At 45.0% G+C, this 17,782-nt stretch overlaps 1 protein-coding gene across 3 annotated transcripts; it reads left to right on the top strand.

Moving 5' to 3' along the window:
* Window positions 1–783: 783 nt before the first annotated feature.
* LOC124011325 (FACT complex subunit SSRP1-like) lies at window positions 784–16,533 on the top strand. Of its 3 annotated transcripts, none has more exons than XM_046324575.1 (19): window positions 784–863; window positions 1,454–1,535; window positions 2,235–2,420; window positions 4,982–5,087; window positions 5,278–5,471; window positions 5,682–5,782; window positions 7,004–7,133; window positions 7,303–7,406; window positions 7,593–7,721; window positions 7,929–8,153; window positions 8,252–8,324; window positions 8,443–8,448; window positions 9,842–9,974; window positions 10,108–10,150; window positions 14,386–14,506; window positions 14,710–14,877; window positions 15,232–15,329; window positions 15,676–15,871; window positions 16,017–16,533. In XM_046324575.1, the coding sequence occupies exons 2-19, from the start codon at window positions 1,482–1,484 to the stop codon at window positions 16,077–16,079; spliced, it is 2,130 nt and encodes a 709-aa protein (XP_046180531.1). In that variant the 5' UTR covers window positions 784–863; window positions 1,454–1,481; the 3' UTR covers window positions 16,080–16,533. The 3 variants fall into 3 exon arrangements, with proteins under 3 accessions (XP_046180531.1, XP_046180534.1, XP_046180533.1); XM_046324577.1 differs by lacking the exon at window positions 784–863 and adding an exon at window positions 883–1,098; XM_046324578.1 differs by lacking the exon at window positions 8,443–8,448.
* Window positions 16,534–17,782: the final 1,249 nt, after the last annotated feature.

The raw sequence follows: 17,782 nt of genomic DNA, 5'->3' as shown, positions 1-17,782 counted from the left end.
ATGAACAAACCCCATTGTAAATACAACCTATATTTATGTTTATTTATTTTCCCTTTGGTAAATAATCTGACATTTGAAATATGAGTGTAAAGTTTACTGTTAATTTTATATTGTTAATTTTACTTTTGTTTATGATCTATTTCACTTGCTTTGGCAATGTACACATATGTTGCCCATGCTAATAAAGCCCTTAAATTGAAATTGAATCGAGAGAGAGACAGAGAGAGAATTATATGTTAAATCTAACCATTTCAAAACTAATATTGAATTATTGTCAAAACATTGATGTGCGTCTGCTCATAGTAGTAGTCATGGTATGTTGATATCGGAACAAGGCAACAGGATTTTACAAAGCTTTGACAGGATTTCAGTAACCTATTAGCGTAATTCCTGTGCCGAAGTGGTACAGTAGGCTATATTGGACAGGACCGGTGGGGAGTCTTGCAGTTTCATCACCATCCATCGTCACAAATCAGCAATTCAATTGGAGAACCTCTCACGCATCTTAAAACAACAGGCTGCTGCGTGCACCCCTTAGTGGAGGTGAGCAGTTACTGCATGCAGTTCTGACAACCATGAGAGGTTTATTTGAATTTCCTAACAGGAGACAAGTAAGGCCAAGCTTCATGACTAAAATCATTCGCATTAAGCAATTCTCAACTATTTGTTGGCCCAGTTGTTAATGTGAGTGTCAGACGAAAGACCTACACGAGTCGGCAGAACACATTTGAAAAGTGTTACTTTCAAGAAAGAAGAACGAAACGGAAGTCAATTCTAAGGTAGTAGGGATTATTTCCGGTGACGTCGGCTCTTGGGCTGATGCTTCACGCGGGAAACAGCGAGGTCTCCTCATCACGTTGACAGTAAGACATCAAGTTTGTTCGTTTTTATTCAGGGACGAATGTAGCGGATTCTAAGTAGCTGGGTAGACAACCAAACAGATGAGACCAGTAACATTGGCCTAGCTACCATTGACCCATTGGAGTCAAATAGTTAGCGAAGAAACGCCACATAATCACTAGCCGGCTAACGTTAACATGCTAGCCAAACTGGCATCCATTTACTAGCCACATCGCTACGAATGGCCAGCCAACTATGGTAGCTAAATAGCTAGTATCGGCATGTTCTTGCCACAAAGAAAGCAGCTAGCTAGCTACAATTAGCATAGTGTTGTTCACTCAATACGAAGCTTTTATACCCGCATTGAGTTGTCACTTGTAGCTAAACTTAGCTCGCTAAATATTTACATGGCTGTTGTTATTGGATAGCTAGCCTAAACTACATGTTTTGATGTAACGCTAAGTTAGCTCTAACGTAAATGAAATGTCAACAGACTCACATGTTCACTCTCAAAGGAATTCGCTTGCTCGTTAGCTGTTACAACTTGGGCTCCTCTGCAAATTAATAACATTGCTAACTAGTTGTTTGACATTGTTTTATTCTGTGTACTCAGTTGAACACCACTTCTTGTGGAGGCAGAGATGGGAGACACGCTTGAGTTCAACGAGATCTACCAGGAATCCAAGGGGTCCTGGGTCAGTAGCTATTTTACCTTTATCATACCATCTACCATCAGTGTCTTAACTAACCAGGTCCCGGAGAGCCCCATTCCGTGTAGGCTTTTTGTTGTAGCCCAGTACTTAGATGAATCAGGTGTTAGTCCTGTCTCGGATGAAAGTAGAACACATGCCTGTGGGTTTCCAGGATCAGGATTGAAGTACACATGGGTAGCGTGTATATTAAGGTTGTCATGATACCGGTATCAGATACTAGGAAAGAAGCAAACAAAACATGAAGCAGACTTCATTTCTTATTTTGGCACCCAGTCACATTTAGTTTATTTGCAAGCTATAACACACAATATTTGACAAAGGTAGAAGGACCATAGAGTGAAGTCTTTGCTTTGTGGTGCTTGGAAAATCTGGTAGTGCAAATCAGTGGTTGGCGGGTGCTTGGGGGTCATCAGTTCCTCTTGTCCTGTTAGTCATTGCACACCATAGAGATATATATATATATACTGTATATATATCTCTTGTTATCAATGTCCAGATCAACTAGCCTATGTCAGCTCATGTTGTTTAAAAAAAATCCCTAATGCTGGAAGTAACCGTGTTGTAATTGGTGTACAAGTAAATGACCACAAACTGGAACCAACTGTAACTCATCATCGAGCTACTATCAAGGCTATAACAACAGCCTACGTGTATTTATGTGTGAGCGGTGACTCCCCGCAGAACGACGGTCGTCTGAGGTTCAGTAAGCAGAATGTGGTGTATAAGAGCAGTAAGACGGGGAAGGTGGACAACATCCCGGCAGCAGAGCTGTCCCAGGCCACGTGGAGGCGTGTGTGCCTGGGACACGGCATCAAGCTGGCCGCCAGCAGCGGACATGTCTACAAATATGACGGCTTCAGAGACACGGTGAGGAGGCGGTGGTGTGTTGTGTGTGAGAACGACTGAGAGAATTTGTTTGAAAAATGTTTGTGAATGTCTGTGTGCTGTGTTTCTTCGTGAGAGTTCCGTGGGCAGTTGCCTGGTTGAGTGAGTGCAAGAGTGGATGTGTGTCTCTGTGTGCGAGTGCGCGTGTATGTGTGTATAATCTAGCCTTACCAGTGCTGCTGGAAAGGGAGAGAAGTAAGGCTGGTCTCCTGAGGTTAATCAGTGTGTATTTGAAAATGGTTTCTTCTGACTGTGGTGGTTCAGACAATGATGTCATTGTTTATTATCCTGCACACTGTCACTGGTGAGGAATTCAAACATAGGCTGGCTGCTCCACTAACCTGTCAGTTTGATGTGTTCACCTTCTATATCATGTTCCACTGGTTAAACACCACCTCAGCCCCACTCCCCATGCATTCTCAATGCTTTGAATGTCTGTTTTCAAAAAGTAATGATCATTTATTTGATTTAGGAGTGGTGAAGTGCCCTAGCGAGTTTTGAAATCCACGTATCACGAGCCATCTGTTTGCTAACTTGGTACTACTTGTGAAGCGCGGCGCTCTGTAACGGAGTTTGCTTTGTGTTGATCAGGACTCGACTGTGTTAGCCATAACTGGGTTGTATTCACTAGGCACAAAGCGGAAACAAAGCCGGGGCCAACACGGGGAGGGACGATCTTGTCCAATGAGAAGGGCTTGTTTTCCTTTTCTGTTGCAAAATACTTTTCTACGGTGTCTGCTAATGCATAGCACCCTGATGATCCTATGGCAGCATCATATTAGTTTTTTCTTATTTAACTAAGCGAGTCAGTTAAGAACAAATTCTCATTTACAATGACGGAGTTCCCCGGGCCTAACCCGGACAGCGCTGGGCCAATTGTGAGCCTCCCTAGTTAGGGGGAGAGGAAGAGGGGTGGTGGAAGGGAACAACTATTGGGACTGTTTGGTGTTTTGTGCATATGCATATATTGATTGTGTGGATAGTGGATGGGAAGGCTGGGATGAGTGTTACTATGGTTGTGTGAGTGTGAGGTAAGCAACCGGACTCTGCCAAAATTGTAATGAGAGACTGCGCTCTTAATACAGGGGCTGATGAGGACAGCAGGAACACACACACACTGATATGTTTGACTTTAAAGTTACAGGCCAGTCATTATATACACACAAACACAGATTTATATCCAGTATATAGTCTGAAATGGAAACACACTTAGATCTGTATACATGTCCTGTCACATACAAACACAATGCCTTCATACATCTTCACAAACACATGCACAAATGCTGTCAACACACTGATATTCTATACACACACACAGCTTGGCGTATGGTCTCTCTTTCGCTGTCCAACACACACACACACACACACACACACACACACACACACACACACACACACACACACACACACACACACACACACACACACACACACACACACACACACACACACACACACACACACACACACAGACTGTGGGCTCTCACAGACTCTAATAACTCAACAGACAAGCTGATACCCAGGTGCATAAACTCTCTTTCCCACACACTCTTTTTCCTCTCTCTTTCACACACACACACACACACACACACACACACACACACACACACACACACACACACACACACACACACACACACACACACACACACACACACACACACACACACACACACACACACACACACACTGTCCTTCACACACATGTGGAAGTGATTGAGGTGTGTGTGTGTGTGTGTGCCCCAGCTCTAATCGGGCCTGCAGGATAAATAAACAGGCTGATTGTAAGCGGCGGAGAGGGAGGGAGCGGACGGATTACATTCACCTCCAGTGTCCCAGGGGCCGAGGGGCCATAATTGAGCTTTGATGAATTAGACCCCTCATCAAGGGGGAGGAAGGGAGAGGGGGAGGAAAGGGGGTGTGTTTTTCAAATTGTTGGGGCATTAAGGATTTAACTGAGAACATCTTTCTACTCAATTTTTCCTCTTTCACATTCTCTCTTCCTCCTCCCTCCTCTCCCCCTCCACACATCTCCTCTCCCCTCCACGCATCTCCTCTCCCCTCCACGCATCTCCTCTCCCCCTCCACGCATCTCCTCTCCCCCCTCCACGCATCTCCTCCTCTCCCCCTCCACGCATCTCCTCCTCTCCCCCTCCACGCATCTCCTCCTCTCCCCCTCCACGCATCTCCTCCTCTCCCCCTCCACGCATCTCCTCCTCTCCCCCCCTCCACGCATCTCCTCCTCTCCCCCTCCACGCATCTCCTCCTCTCCCCCCTCCACGCATCTCCTCCTCTCCCCCTCCACGCATCTCCTCCTCTCCCCCTCCACGCATCTCCTCCTCTCCCCCTCCACGCATCTCCTCCTCTCCCCCCCTCCACGCATCTCCTCCTCTCCCCCTCCACGCATCTCCTCCTCTCCCCCTCCACGCATCTCCTCCTCTCCCCCTCCACGCATCTCCTCCTCTCCCCCTCCACGCATCTCCTCCTCTCCCCCCTCCACGCATCTCCTCCTCTCCCCCCTCCACGCATCTCCTCCTCTCCAGGATTATGAGAGGATCTCGGAGTTCTTCAAGGCCAACTACAAGGTGGAGCTGACAGAGAAGGACATGTGTGTGAAGGGCTGGAACTGGGGCACTGCTAAATTCTCTGGTAAACAACACCCTCTTAAACTCTAAACGCCCGTCACACAACACCAGCAGAGGATCTAATATAGTTTCCTCTTGGATGTTTTCACAACCAGATTTTGAATCTCTCTTGAAGCGTTCATTGTAGCATTTCTCCAGCCATGTTGAGGTGCATTGTGGGAGCTGTAGTCTTTAACCATCCCCTCCCTCTGCAGGTCCATTGTTGTCGTTTGACGTGAATGACAGCTCCGTGTTTGAGATCCCCCTGGCCAGCGTGTCCCAGTGTGCCACCGGGAAGAACGAGGTGACGCTGGAGTTCCACCAGAACGATGACGCTGAGGTCTCTCTCATGGAGGTCCGTTTCTACGTCCCCCCCGGCCCCGCAGACGAGGGGTCAGACCCCGTGGAGGTAAACCACGCTCTACTGCCGGACCCGTACCAGGGAGGAGAACTAACTGGTTGAATGGTGGTCATCAGTGCCGTACTGGCTTTACCCCAGCAGATGGCGCTGCCACTACAGCTGTTCTGTACTCAGAAACAGTTGTTTTCACAGCAACATCAATGATGCGGTGATTGATGTTATTCCTGCTTAAACCCTCCCTTCCTTCCTTCCTGTCAGGCGTTTGCCGCGAATGTGCTGTCTAAGGCCGACGTGATCCAGGCTACAGGAGATGCTGTGTGTGTCTTCAAAGAGCTGCAGTGCCTCACACCCAGGGGCAGGTACTGTGACATCAGCACCATGAACCACTATTCATCAGTATTAGCAGTCATTACTTTATATAACGTTACTCTACGTTTATCAGATTGATCCGCAAATTGTTCACCTGGCTTTGATACGTTCCCCCTTCCAAATAATAACGACCACGGACAAGTAGAGCTGAGCGATTTAATGCTTTTTGAATTCTTTTTGTTTGATTATAAAATAGTAATCACGGTTTTCGTTTTTTATTTAAAAAAACATTATTTAAAAAAAAAAATGCATTATGAATTAAGGACACTACAATGATTTTAATGGAAATTCCAAAACCTAAAATAGTGAACAGTCAATTGCCAAAACACTTCCATTGTCTCGGTCAAGTCCACTTCGGGTATGAAATCAAATTTTTCAGTTTCTATTTGATGACTTTATTATTTCTCATTCTTTGAAGTCCTCCTCTCTTCTCTGCTCAGCCAGGAGCAGTCAGTCAGCCAGGCCATCTAACATTGTTCTCCCCCATACTGTACCTTCTTTAGTCATCCTACTAGTTTGTCAAAGTAGATAAGATATAACTTCCTCAACCGTCTCTGTCTCTCTTCATTGTGTTGTGTACATTCCTCTCTCATATGGCCTGTGTATATCGAACATAACGTAGCAGGCGTAAACGTGTATCTGTCCAGAGATCTGAATATAATGAAGAAATGCTCATGTCTCCGGCCTAACAATGGGAGTCGTTGTCCCAAAGGCGACAAGGCAGGCGACAAGCTTAGGGATTATTTTTGGACCGATTCTGGTGAGAGTGAAACCAATCGCTTCACCTCTTCCTCTCTCATCCGTCTCTGTCCGAGACAGGAAAAAGTGCTCCATGTGTTATGGTCATTGTAGTGTATTACCACATTTCTGTGCCAAACTAGACTAAATATATGCTTAGGGAAAATTAAACCTCCCTTCAGCCCAGAGTCCCATACAGTTCTTGAATTGATTTCTCTCGTGAATGATTTGATTTCTCTAGAGAAACGGCAAGTTGGACCCCCCCCCCCAAAAAAAACTTTATGGAATTCAAGTAAATTAAGCAACGTCGGTCAATTAGTTGTTTAATAACCGCCCAAAAAACAAAATATCACTTGGTCACTCAGCACTACCACTACAAGACAAACACCTACTTTGATCAAAGGTCTTTCTCTCTTTCTTGCCCTCGTTCACCGACTTTCTTCTCTCTCTCTCTCTCTCTCTCTCTGTGTCAGGTATGATATCCTCATCTACCCCGCCTTCCTCCACCTCCACGGTAAGACGTTTGACTACAAGATCCCCTACACCACCGTGCTGCGTCTCTTCCTGCTTCCACACAAGGATCAGAGACAGATGTTCTTTGTGGTAAGTGTTGTGTTTGATTGAGGTGAGTGCTTGACAGTCGACTGTGGACTGTGTTCAGTTGTGTTCGGCACCAAAACACGCAGACAATGCAGTGTGAATGCCGTCGTGCTCACGTCAAACGCCGTGTCAGCCTCTTCGATTCATAACCATTCCCTCCCTCTGTCTACAGATCAGTCTGGACCCGCCCATCAAGCAGGGGCAGACCCGTTACCACTTCCTCATCCTGCTCTTCTCTAAGGAGGAGGAGCTCCGCCTCACCCTCAACATGAGCGAGTGAGTGGGAGAAATAAACGACAGCAGCTCGACAGCACATGGAAGAGGAACAATTAACTCGCTTTGCCGGGTGGTGAGAATCCCTTAATCCGATTTCTGTTTCTCTCCCCCTCTCTCTTTTCCCTTCTTTCTCCCTCTACCATCCCTCCTCTCCCCCTCTCTCTCTCTCTCCCTCTTTTCCCGTAGGGAGGAGGTGGAGAAGCGTTACGAAGGGAAGCTCAGTAAGAACATGTCAGGTTCTCTCTATGAGATGGTGAGCAGGGTGATGAAGGCTCTGGTCAACAGGAAGATCACCGTGCCCGGAAACTTCCAGGGGTAAAAAAAAAACACCACACAAATAAACGCTCGCTTGCGGAATCACTCGTAAAACACACACCAATGTTCCTCCTCTCCCTAGAGCTCAAACTCGAACCCCGTGGTGCTTCCAACGGTTCCTCTTTTGTACGGACCTCATTATAGACCCATGTTATCATAAAGCACTTTGTCGTGCGTTTTGGTAATTGAGTCTCCTCTCCCCTGTAGGAACACCCCAGGGGCCCAGTGTATAACGTGTTCCTACAAGGCACAGTCCGGTTTGCTCTACCCACTGGAGAGGGGTTTCATCTACGTGCACAAGCCCCCCGTCCACCTGCGCTTCGAGGAGATCTCCTGTGTCAACTTCGCCAGAGGCACCACCACCACGCGCTCCTTCGACTTCGAGGTGGAGACCAAGCAGGGGAACCAGTTCACCTTCAGCAGCATCGAGAGGTACGGCGGGGGACTTGGGAACGGACACACGACCGCGTGTAGACTCTTTGCCTGACGAACGGTTTTTTTTTTTTTTTTTTCCCTCTGTCCCTTCACAGGGAGGAGTACGGGAAGCTGTTTGACTTCGTAAACGCCAAGAAACTCAACATCAAGAATAGAGGATTCAAGGAGGTAACCTCTAGGAGATGTGTACTGTGGTGGAAGTACATTCGACTCTCGTCCGAGATGCGTTTGGGAAATATTGACGGATTTTGCTCTTTTTTTGTGTGTATGTTGTGTACTCCTGAAGAAGAAGGTTGGTATGGTTACGGGGTTTCGGGAGGGTTGTCTTGTTTTTTTTGGTTTGTAGTGGTTACTGCTGGCATGGTGGGCAGGGGGGCGTGTCTGTGTTGGATGGGGGAAGAGGAGGGTGCTACCATTCTAATCATGGTGATTGGTTGCTGTGAATGGCCATAAGTGATTTACTAATGGGTTTATGATTATGCTGAGACGCCGAGAGATGTGTCGGAGAGTGCGTGTGTGTGAAAAGGAGTGTGTGTGTGTGTGTGTGTGGTTGGTTGCCTGCGTTGTCTTGACTAATGTATTGCCTGAGGTGTTTGCAGTGTGTTAACTGAAAGACGAAACACGTCCTCTAAACCAAATACAGGAATTCCTGATTTTTCACCCATAATGTTCTCTGGTAATATAAACAGAGCCAGCTCTGTCTGTCAACGGCCCACTTCGTTGCCCTGGGTGGGAGTTGCCATGATAACAAAGCGACTACCCTGGGGGTCACCCGAATGGTCAAGAACTACAAATGATTCTGTCCTCCACTTCCTCTTGTTTGTCTAGCTTCTAAACTTTTCACCTATAGGGAGAATCTCAATTGCGTTTCCTTGATTCTTCGCGTCCTTTCTCTTCGCCTCCTCAAAAACTCTTGGATTTCGAGGTCAGCGGGGAGGGACCTCTGACCTCATCCAGGGGAGAATGACTGCCCCCCCCTCCCTCATTGAAGCCGTGGAGTTCAAGGCTGACCGTGGTACTGCAGGCACTGTTTGCAGAAAACACGATCCCCCATGGCATCTTCGTGGTCAATCTTCTTCACCAATCATGGTGCCAAAAACGACTTCGAATACACCAGATGTATGTCCTTGAGTCATTATTTTAAAATCCCACACAGAAGAAGTTAAAAGGATAATTTAGAAGATAATGGCAGACTGCAGTACCCCGGGTTGGCCTTCAACTGGAGAAACTCAGTGAGAGGGGGCAGCACTGAGTTAGCCTGCAACGTCACTTCCTGGAGTAGCTCAAACTGCGCATGTTATGTCTCCATGAGACGCCCATCTTAACCCACTTCATTTGGCTTCAGTGGGCTATTCAGTCTTCTCATAAGAATAAATGGTGTCACATGATTGATGGCTTTTTAAATTCATATATACAGTCATTGTTCTCATCCAATGGGTTTTGAGAGGGAGGCGAAGAGAGAGGATACGAGGAATCAACGAAATGCAATTGAGAACCTTCCCTGGTCTCACTTTATCCTAGGAGTAGTCCTAAAGGTAAGGAGGTAAGAAAAGGAAGCCATTTTAAAGTGTTGGAACACAGCCCCTGTACCTTAACCTGCTGTCCATAGGAAGAGATAGGGATGCAGGGCCTTGCTGGGGTATCATGGGTAGTGTAGTCTGACTCTGCTACCCCCCCCCCAACAGGGCATGAAGAGTAAGAACAACGAGTACAGTGACTCCGATGAAGACCAGCACGATGCCTACCTGGAGAGGATGAAGGCTGAGGGCAAGATCAGAGAGGAGGGAGACGGCAGCAACGACTCCGACGAAGAGACCGGTGAGTGACGACTCCCGCAGCCAATCAGGGCCTCGGTAGTAAGAGATCTTAGGAATGTATGGCTGTTGGCTGTTGTGAGAGATTTACATTTCCAACAGAGCAAATGTGTTTTTTTCTCTCTTCTCTTTACTAGATGAGTCTTTCAACCCTGGGGAGGAGAGTGATGTTGCTGAGGAGTGAGTTTTTACCCCTTCATCCATTGCCCACTTCAGTTACTCTGTCTCTCTCTCTCTCACAGTATTTCTCTCTCTCACAGTATTTCTCTCTCTCACAGTATTTTCTCTCTCTCTCACAGTATTTCTCTCTCTCTCTCTCTCTCTCTCTCTCTCTCTCTCTCTCTCTCTCACACAGTATTTCTCTCTCTCACACAGTATTTCTCTCTCTCACAGTATTTCTCTCTCTCACACAGTATTTCTCTCTCTCACACAGTATTTCTCTCTCTCACACAGTATTTCTCTCTCTCACACAGTATTTCTCTCTCTCACACAGTATTTCTCTCTCTCACACAGTATTTCTCTCTCTCTCTCACAGTATTTCTCTCTCACTCTCTCTCACAGTATTTTACTCTTCTCTCTCTCTCACACAGTTCTTTCTCTCTCTCTCTCACAGTATTTCTCTCTCTCTCTCTCTCTCTCTCTCTCTCAGTATTTTCTCTCTCAGTATTTCTCTCTCTCTCTCTCTCTCTCTCTCTCAGTATTTCTCTCTCTCTCACAGTATTTCTCTCTCTCTCTCTCAGTATTCTCTCTCTCTCTCTCTCAGTATTTCTCTCTCTCTCAGTATTTCTCTCTCTCTCTCTCTCAGTATTTTTTCTCTCTCTCACAGTATTTTTCTCTCTCTCTCACAGTATTTCTCTCTTTCTCTCTCAGTATTTCTCTCTCTCTCTCACAGTATTTTCTCTCTCTCTCTCACAGTATTTCTCTCTCTCTCTCTCACAGTATTTCTCTCTCTCTCACAGTATTTCTCTCTCTCTCTCACAGTATTTCTCTCTCTCTCACAGTATTTCTCTCTCTCACAGTATTTCTCTCTCTCTCTCACAGTATTTCTCTCTCTCTCACAGTATTTCTCTCTCTCTCACAGTATTTCTCTCTCTCTCTCACAGTATTTCTCTCTCTCTCTCTCAGTATTTCTCTCTCTCTCTCTCTCTCTCTCTCTCTCTCTCTCTCTCTCTCTCTCTCAGTATTTCTCTTCTCTCTCTCTCTCTCTCAGTATTTCTCTCTCTCTCTCTCTCTCTCTCTCTCACAGTATTTCTCTCTCTCTCTCTCACAGTATTTCTCTCTCTCTCTCTCACAGTATTTCTCTCTCTCTCTCTCACAGTATTTCTCTCTCTCTCTCTCACAGTATTTCTCTCTCTCTCTCACAGTATTTCTCTCTCTCTCTCACAGTATTTTCTCTCTCTCTCTCTCAGTAGTTTCTCTCTCTCTCTCTCACAGTATTTTCTCTCTCTCTCTCTCTCACAGTCTTCTCTCTCACAGTATTTCTCTCTCTCTCACAGTATTTCTCTCTTCTCTCTCTCTCACAGTATTTCTCTCTCTCTCTCTCACAGTAGTCTCTTCTCTCTCTCTCTCTCTCACAGTATTTCTCTCTCTCTCTCTCTCTCACAGTATTTCTCTCTCTCTCTCTCTCTCTCTCACTCACAGTATCTCTCTCTCTCTCTCTCTCTCACACAGTATCTCTCTCTCTCTCTCTCTCTCTCTCACAGTATTTCTCTCTCTCTCTCTCTCTCTCTCTCTCTCTCTTTCTCTCTCTCTCTCACAGTTTCTCTCTCTCTCTCACAGTTTTCTTCTCTCTCTCACAGTTCTCTCTCACAGTATTTCTCTCTCTCTCTCTCTCTCTCTCTCTTTCTCTCTCACAGTATTTCTCTCTCTCTCTCACAGTATTTCTCTCTCTCTCTCTCACAGTATTTCTCTCTCTCTCTCTCTCACAGTATTTCTCTCTTCTCTCTCTCACAGTATTTCTTCTCTCTCTCACAGTATTTTTCTCTCTCTCACAGTATTTCTCTCTCACAGTATTTCTCTCTCTCTCTCTCTCTCTCTCACAGTATTTCTCTCTCTCACAGTATTTCTCTCTCACAGTATTTCTCTCTCTCACAGTATTTCTCTCTCTCTCTCACTTTCTCTCTCTCTCTCACAGTATTTCTCTCACAGTATTTTCTCTCTCTCTCTCTCTCTTTCTCTCTCTCTCTCACAGTATTTCTCTCTCTCTCGCTCTCACAGTATTTCTCTCTCTCTCTCACAGTATCTTCTCTCTCTCACAGTATTTTCTCTCTCTCTCAGTATTTCTCTCTCTCACAGTCTCTCTCTTTCTCTCTCTCACAGTAGTATTTCTCTCTCTCTCTCACAGTATTTTCTCTCTCTCACAGTATTTCTCTCTCTCACAGTATTTCTCTCTCTCACAGTATTTCTCTCTCTCACAGTATTTCTCTCTCTCTCTCTCTCAGCTCTCACAGTATTTCTTCTCTCTCTCTCTCTCACAGTATTTCTTTCTCTCTCTCTCTCTCTCAGTAGTATTTCTCTTCTCTCTCTCACAGTATTTCTCTCTCTCTCTCTCTCACAGTATTTCTCTCTTCTCTCTCTCTCTCTCTCTCACAGTATTCTCTCTCTCTCTCTCTCACAGTATTTCTTCTCTCTCTCTCACAGTATTTTTCTCTCTCTCTCACAGTATTTCTCACAGTATTTCTCTCTCTCTCTCACAGTATTCTCTCTCTCTCTCTCTCACAGTATTTCTCTCTCTCTCTCACAGTATTTTCTCTCTCTCTCACAGTATTTCAGTATTTCTCTCTCTCACAGTATTTCTTTCTCTCTCTCTCACAGTATTTCTCTCTCTCTCTCTCACAGTATTTTCTCTCTCTCTCACAGTATTTTTTCTCTCTCTCTCACAGTATTTCTCTCTCTCTCACAGTATTCTCTCTCTCTCTCACAGTATCTTCTCTCTCTCTCACAGTATTTTTCTCTCTCTCTCACAGTATTTCTTCTCTCTCTCTCTCTCTCTCACAGTATTTTCTCTCTCTCTCACAGTATTTCTCTCTCTCTCTCACAGTATTTCTCTCTCTCTCTCTCACAGTATTTCTCTCTCTCTCTCTCACAGTATTTCTCTCTCTCTCTCTCACAGTATTTCTCTCTCTCTCTCTCACAGTATTTCTCTCTCTCTCTCTCACAGTATTTCTCTCTCTCTCTCTCTCACAGTATCTCTCTCTCTCTCTCTCTCACAGTCTCTCTCTCTCTCTCTCTCTCTCTCACAGTATTTCTCTCTCTCTCTCTCTCTCACAGTATTTCTTCTCTCTCTCTCTCTCACAGTCTCTCTCTCTCTCTCTCTCTCTCACAGTATTTCTCTCTCTCTCTCTTTCTCTCTCTCTCTCTCACAGTCTCTCTCTCTCTCTCTCTCTCACAGTATTTCTCTCTCACAGTATTTCTCTCTCACAGTCTTTCTCTCTCACAGTATTTCTCAGTATCTCTCTCTCTCACAGTATTTCTCTCTCTCTCTCTTTCTCTCTCTCTCTCACAGTATTTCTCTCTCTCTCTCAGTATTCTCTCAGTATTTCTCTCTCTCACAGTATTTCTCTCTCTCACAGTATTTCTCTCTCTCTCTCACAGTATTTCTCTCACAGTATTTCTCTCACAGTATTTCTCTCACAGTATTTCTCTCTCTCTCTCACAGTATTTCTCTCTCTCTCTCACAGTATTTCTCTCTCTAACAGTATTTCTCTCTCTAACAGTATTTCTCTCTCTAACAGTATTTCTCTCTCTCACAGTATTTCTCTCTCTAACAGTATTTCTCTCTCTAACAGTATTTCTCTCTCTCACAGTATTTCTCTCTCTCACAGTATTTCTCTCTCTCTCTCACAGTATTTCTCTCTCTCTCTCACAGTATTTCTCTCTCTCTCTCACAGTATTTCTCTCTCTCACAGTATTTCTCTCTCTAACAGTATTTCTCTCTCTCACAGTATTTCTCTCTCTCACAGTATTTCTCTCTCTCACAGTATTTCTCTCACAGTATTTCTCTCACAGTATTTCTTTTCTCTCACAGTATTTCTCTCACAGTATTTCTCTCACAGTATTTCTCTCACAGTATTTCTCTCACAGTATTTCTCTCACAGTATTTCTCTAACAGTATTTCTCTCTCTAACAGTATTTCTCTCTCTAACAGTATTTCTCTCTCTAACAGTATTTCTCTCTCTAACAGTATTTTCTCTCTCTCACAGTATTTTTCTCTCTCTCACAGTATTTCTCTCACAGTATTTCTCTTCTCTCTCACAGTATTTCTCTCTCTCTCACAGTATTTCTCTCTCTCTCACAGTATTTCTCTCTCTCTCACAGTATTTCTCTCTCTCACAGTATTTCTCTCTCACAGTATTTCTCTCACAGTATTTCTGTCTCTCTCTCACAGTATTTCTCTCTCTCTCTCTCTCTCTCAGGTATGACAGTAACGCGTCAGCGAGTGAAAGCGGCAGTGGAGGTGATGGCAGCGATGACGAGGGAAAGAAGAAGCCTGCAAAGAAGGCCAAAGTAGTGAAGGAGAGGAAGCCACGCAAAGAGGTGAGAGGGAGGAAGAAAGAAAGGGGAGGAGCAAGGGGAATGGGGTGGAGTGAGTCGTGAACAGTGAAATGTATGTTTATTGTATCGGAGATAAATATACTTTCGTATTGACTCCTGGAGGCACCTAAATAATTTGTATTTATGCACATGTGACGTGTGTGTGCTCATGTTTCTCTCTCCCCCTCTCTCTCTCTGTCTTTTAGAAGAAGCAGAAGGACACCAACGCCCCCAAGAGGCCGATGAGTTCCTACATGCTGTGGCTCAACTCCAGCCGCGAGCACATCAAGTCGGAAAACCCCGGAATCTCAATCACGGAGATCTCCAAGAAGGCCGGAGAGATGTGGAAACAGATAGGGAAGGAGGACAAAGAGGTGAGGCTTTATCTGCTCTCCTCATGTCTTTTTGTTCCTCTGTTCTGCTCTTCTCTCTTCATCCCTCTCTTCTCCTAGTTTTTTTTTTTTGGGGGGGTGATTTTTTATTTAAATGTCCTCCACTTAAAGACATTTTATTAAGGAACTATTTATTACATTTTAAATGTAGTAGCTGCTTGAATTTAACGTTGTTTTTAATGGTGAGAGAGCGTTGCATCTCATCTCAGCTGTTGGTTGGGTGCCCTCCACTGGGCTCCATGGGCATATTGAATAAAATAATTGTCACCCTAGCTAACTGTATTTAAACCGTTGTTTGGGGAAACAGATTGGTAACAAAGGGTCTCTCTCTGCTAGGGGTGGGACAGGAAAGCAGAGGAGGCTAAGAAGAACTATGAGAAAGCCATGAAGGAATACAGAGAGAACGGTGGAGGCTCCTTTTCACCCTCCAAGAAGTACGAGACCTCACACACACACACACACACACACACGCACCAGGGGAGGCTGGTGGGAGGAGCTGTAGGAGGACGGACTCCTTGTCATAACTGGAATGGAACGGTTTGAAACATACGGAAACCACCTGTTTTACGCCGTTCCGTTGACTCCATTCCAGCCGTGACAACGAGTCCGTCCTCCTACAGCTTCTCCCACCAGCCTCCTCTGACACACACACCCGTGAACATCAGATACGCACGCGACCAGGTACACTTACAAGCGCTCAAAACACACACTGGGGAACTTGCTTTTAACATGCGCACAAACGCCCGCCCATCTTTGACCCTTTTTCCGTTTCTCCACCAGGGAGAGCAAGAAGGCAGGAGGCAAGAAGGAGGACAAGGCAGGAGGCAAGAAGAGGAAGTCCGACGGGGGAGAGAAAGAAAAGGAGCAAGGAGGGAACGACAGTTTTAAGAGCCGAGAGTTTATCTCCAGCGAGGAGAGTTCGTCTGAGGGCGAACGGAAGAAGGCCAAGAAAGCCAAAGGCAAACCCAAGGGCAAGGTACTGTACCGTCACCATGGCAGCAATAGGAATAACTTTATTTCTGTAGCCACTTCCATGGATTATGATCAAAGCGTTAATTAAAATGAAATGAAATTGCGGGATTATCATAGTGACGACTCTTTCCCCTCTCTCGCTCTCTCAGGAGTCTGAGGAAGAGGAGGAAGTGGTGACCACGCCCCCCGGCTCTGAGGAGGACTCTGACTAAGGAGAGGGAGAGGGGCCTCGCTGGAGCTTCTGATGACATCAGAACGAACAGGGAACATTTGGACAAGTTTACACAGTGACAGGTGCACAAAGATGCAGATGATACAACGCTCACACACACACACACACACTCACACACACTAAGCGTTACATGGACCAATAACTTGTACTCTGTCTGTATGTCCAACACATTCTTAGAAAGTGAATTATTATGTACTACATTACCCATGATTCTACTGGGTTCTATTCTATTCGCCCCATGGGGATGGTTGTAGTTTAAAAGCACTGAGACATGCAGGGGTCTTCAGTCTTGAGTTTTTTTTTCTTGTTGCTTGTCCTTTTGACCTGTTTAGAGAAATGAAGAACAGCAATTCTGTACTTTTACATTTTCATTTCCATGTCATGTTTGTTTCTTTGTTTTCAGACGGAATTAATAAATCTTTTGTAATAAAATCTTTGATTGTTTGTAGGAGCTTGAGGAAAGGAAGTCCTCAAGGAAATTAAATTATTTAGGAGGCCATAGGGCAAAGCACAGGAAGCCATTTAGAAGTACTGGAATGGGGCCATGAATATCTTTAATGGGTAGAGGAGATGTCGGTTTAACCCCCTTGAGACAGGTCTCCTGTTCATATTATATACCCTGAAAAGACCCTCAGGAACAAACTCACACACACCTAGAATATGTAGTTGAACTAAAATATACATGTAAAGTGTTGGTTTCATGAGCTGAAATATAAGATCCCAGAAATGTTCCATATGCACAAAAAGCTTATTTCTCAATGTTTTGCACAAGTTTGTTTACATCCCTGTTAGTGGCCATTTCTCTTTTTGCCAAGACTAATTGGAATTTATCTTACAGGTGTAGCATATCGAGAAGCTGATTAAGCAGCATGATTGTTACACAGGTGCACCTTGTGCTTGGTACAATAAAAGGGCACACTAAAATGTGCAGTTCTGACACACAACACAATGCAATGCACACAGTTGGCTCAAGTGTTGAGGGAGTGTGCCATTGGCATGCAGACTGCAGGAATGTCCACCAGAGGTGTTGCCAGAAAATGTCACGTTAATTTATCCACCATAAACCACCTACAACGTCAATTTAGAGAACTTGTAAGTACGTCCAACAGGCTTCACAACAGCAGACCACATTTAACCACGTCAGCCCAGGACCTCCACATCTGGCTTCTTCACCTGCGGGATCGTCTGAGACCAGCCACCAGGACAGTTGATGAAACTGAGGTTTTCTGTCTGTAATAAAGCCCTTTTTGTGGGGGGAAGAACTCATTCTGATTGGCTGGGCCTGCTCCCCAGTGGGTGGGCCTATGCCCTCCCATACCCATCCATGCCTGCGGCCCTGCCAATTCATGTGAAATCCATAGATTAAGGCCTAACAAGTTTATTTCAATTGACTGATTTCCTTTATATGAACTGTAACTCAGTAAAATTGTTGCATGATGAGTTGATATTTTTGTTCAATATATATTAGATGGAACACTACACAGGGGCAGATAAGGATTAGCATCAACACTTATTTTGTACCCAAGTATGCACGCTTACGTTCTAACACAGTTTTTGTGTTTTCAAAAATGTAGAAGCGTTTTCAGACCATACATGCGTCAACTATTCTACCGTCAAAATTGAGCCTGATTGCTTGCAAAAAGACGAACGCAACTGTACTTATCGCTCGAATCCAAGCAGACA

The sequence above is a fragment of the Oncorhynchus gorbuscha genome, linkage group LG23, assembly GCF_021184085.1.
Source record: "Oncorhynchus gorbuscha isolate QuinsamMale2020 ecotype Even-year linkage group LG23, OgorEven_v1.0, whole genome shotgun sequence".
Lineage (NCBI taxonomy): Eukaryota > Metazoa > Chordata > Actinopteri > Salmoniformes > Salmonidae > Oncorhynchus > Oncorhynchus gorbuscha.
Note: the sequence above shows the minus strand (reverse complement) of the source record. Positions and strands in the feature narration are given on the sequence as shown.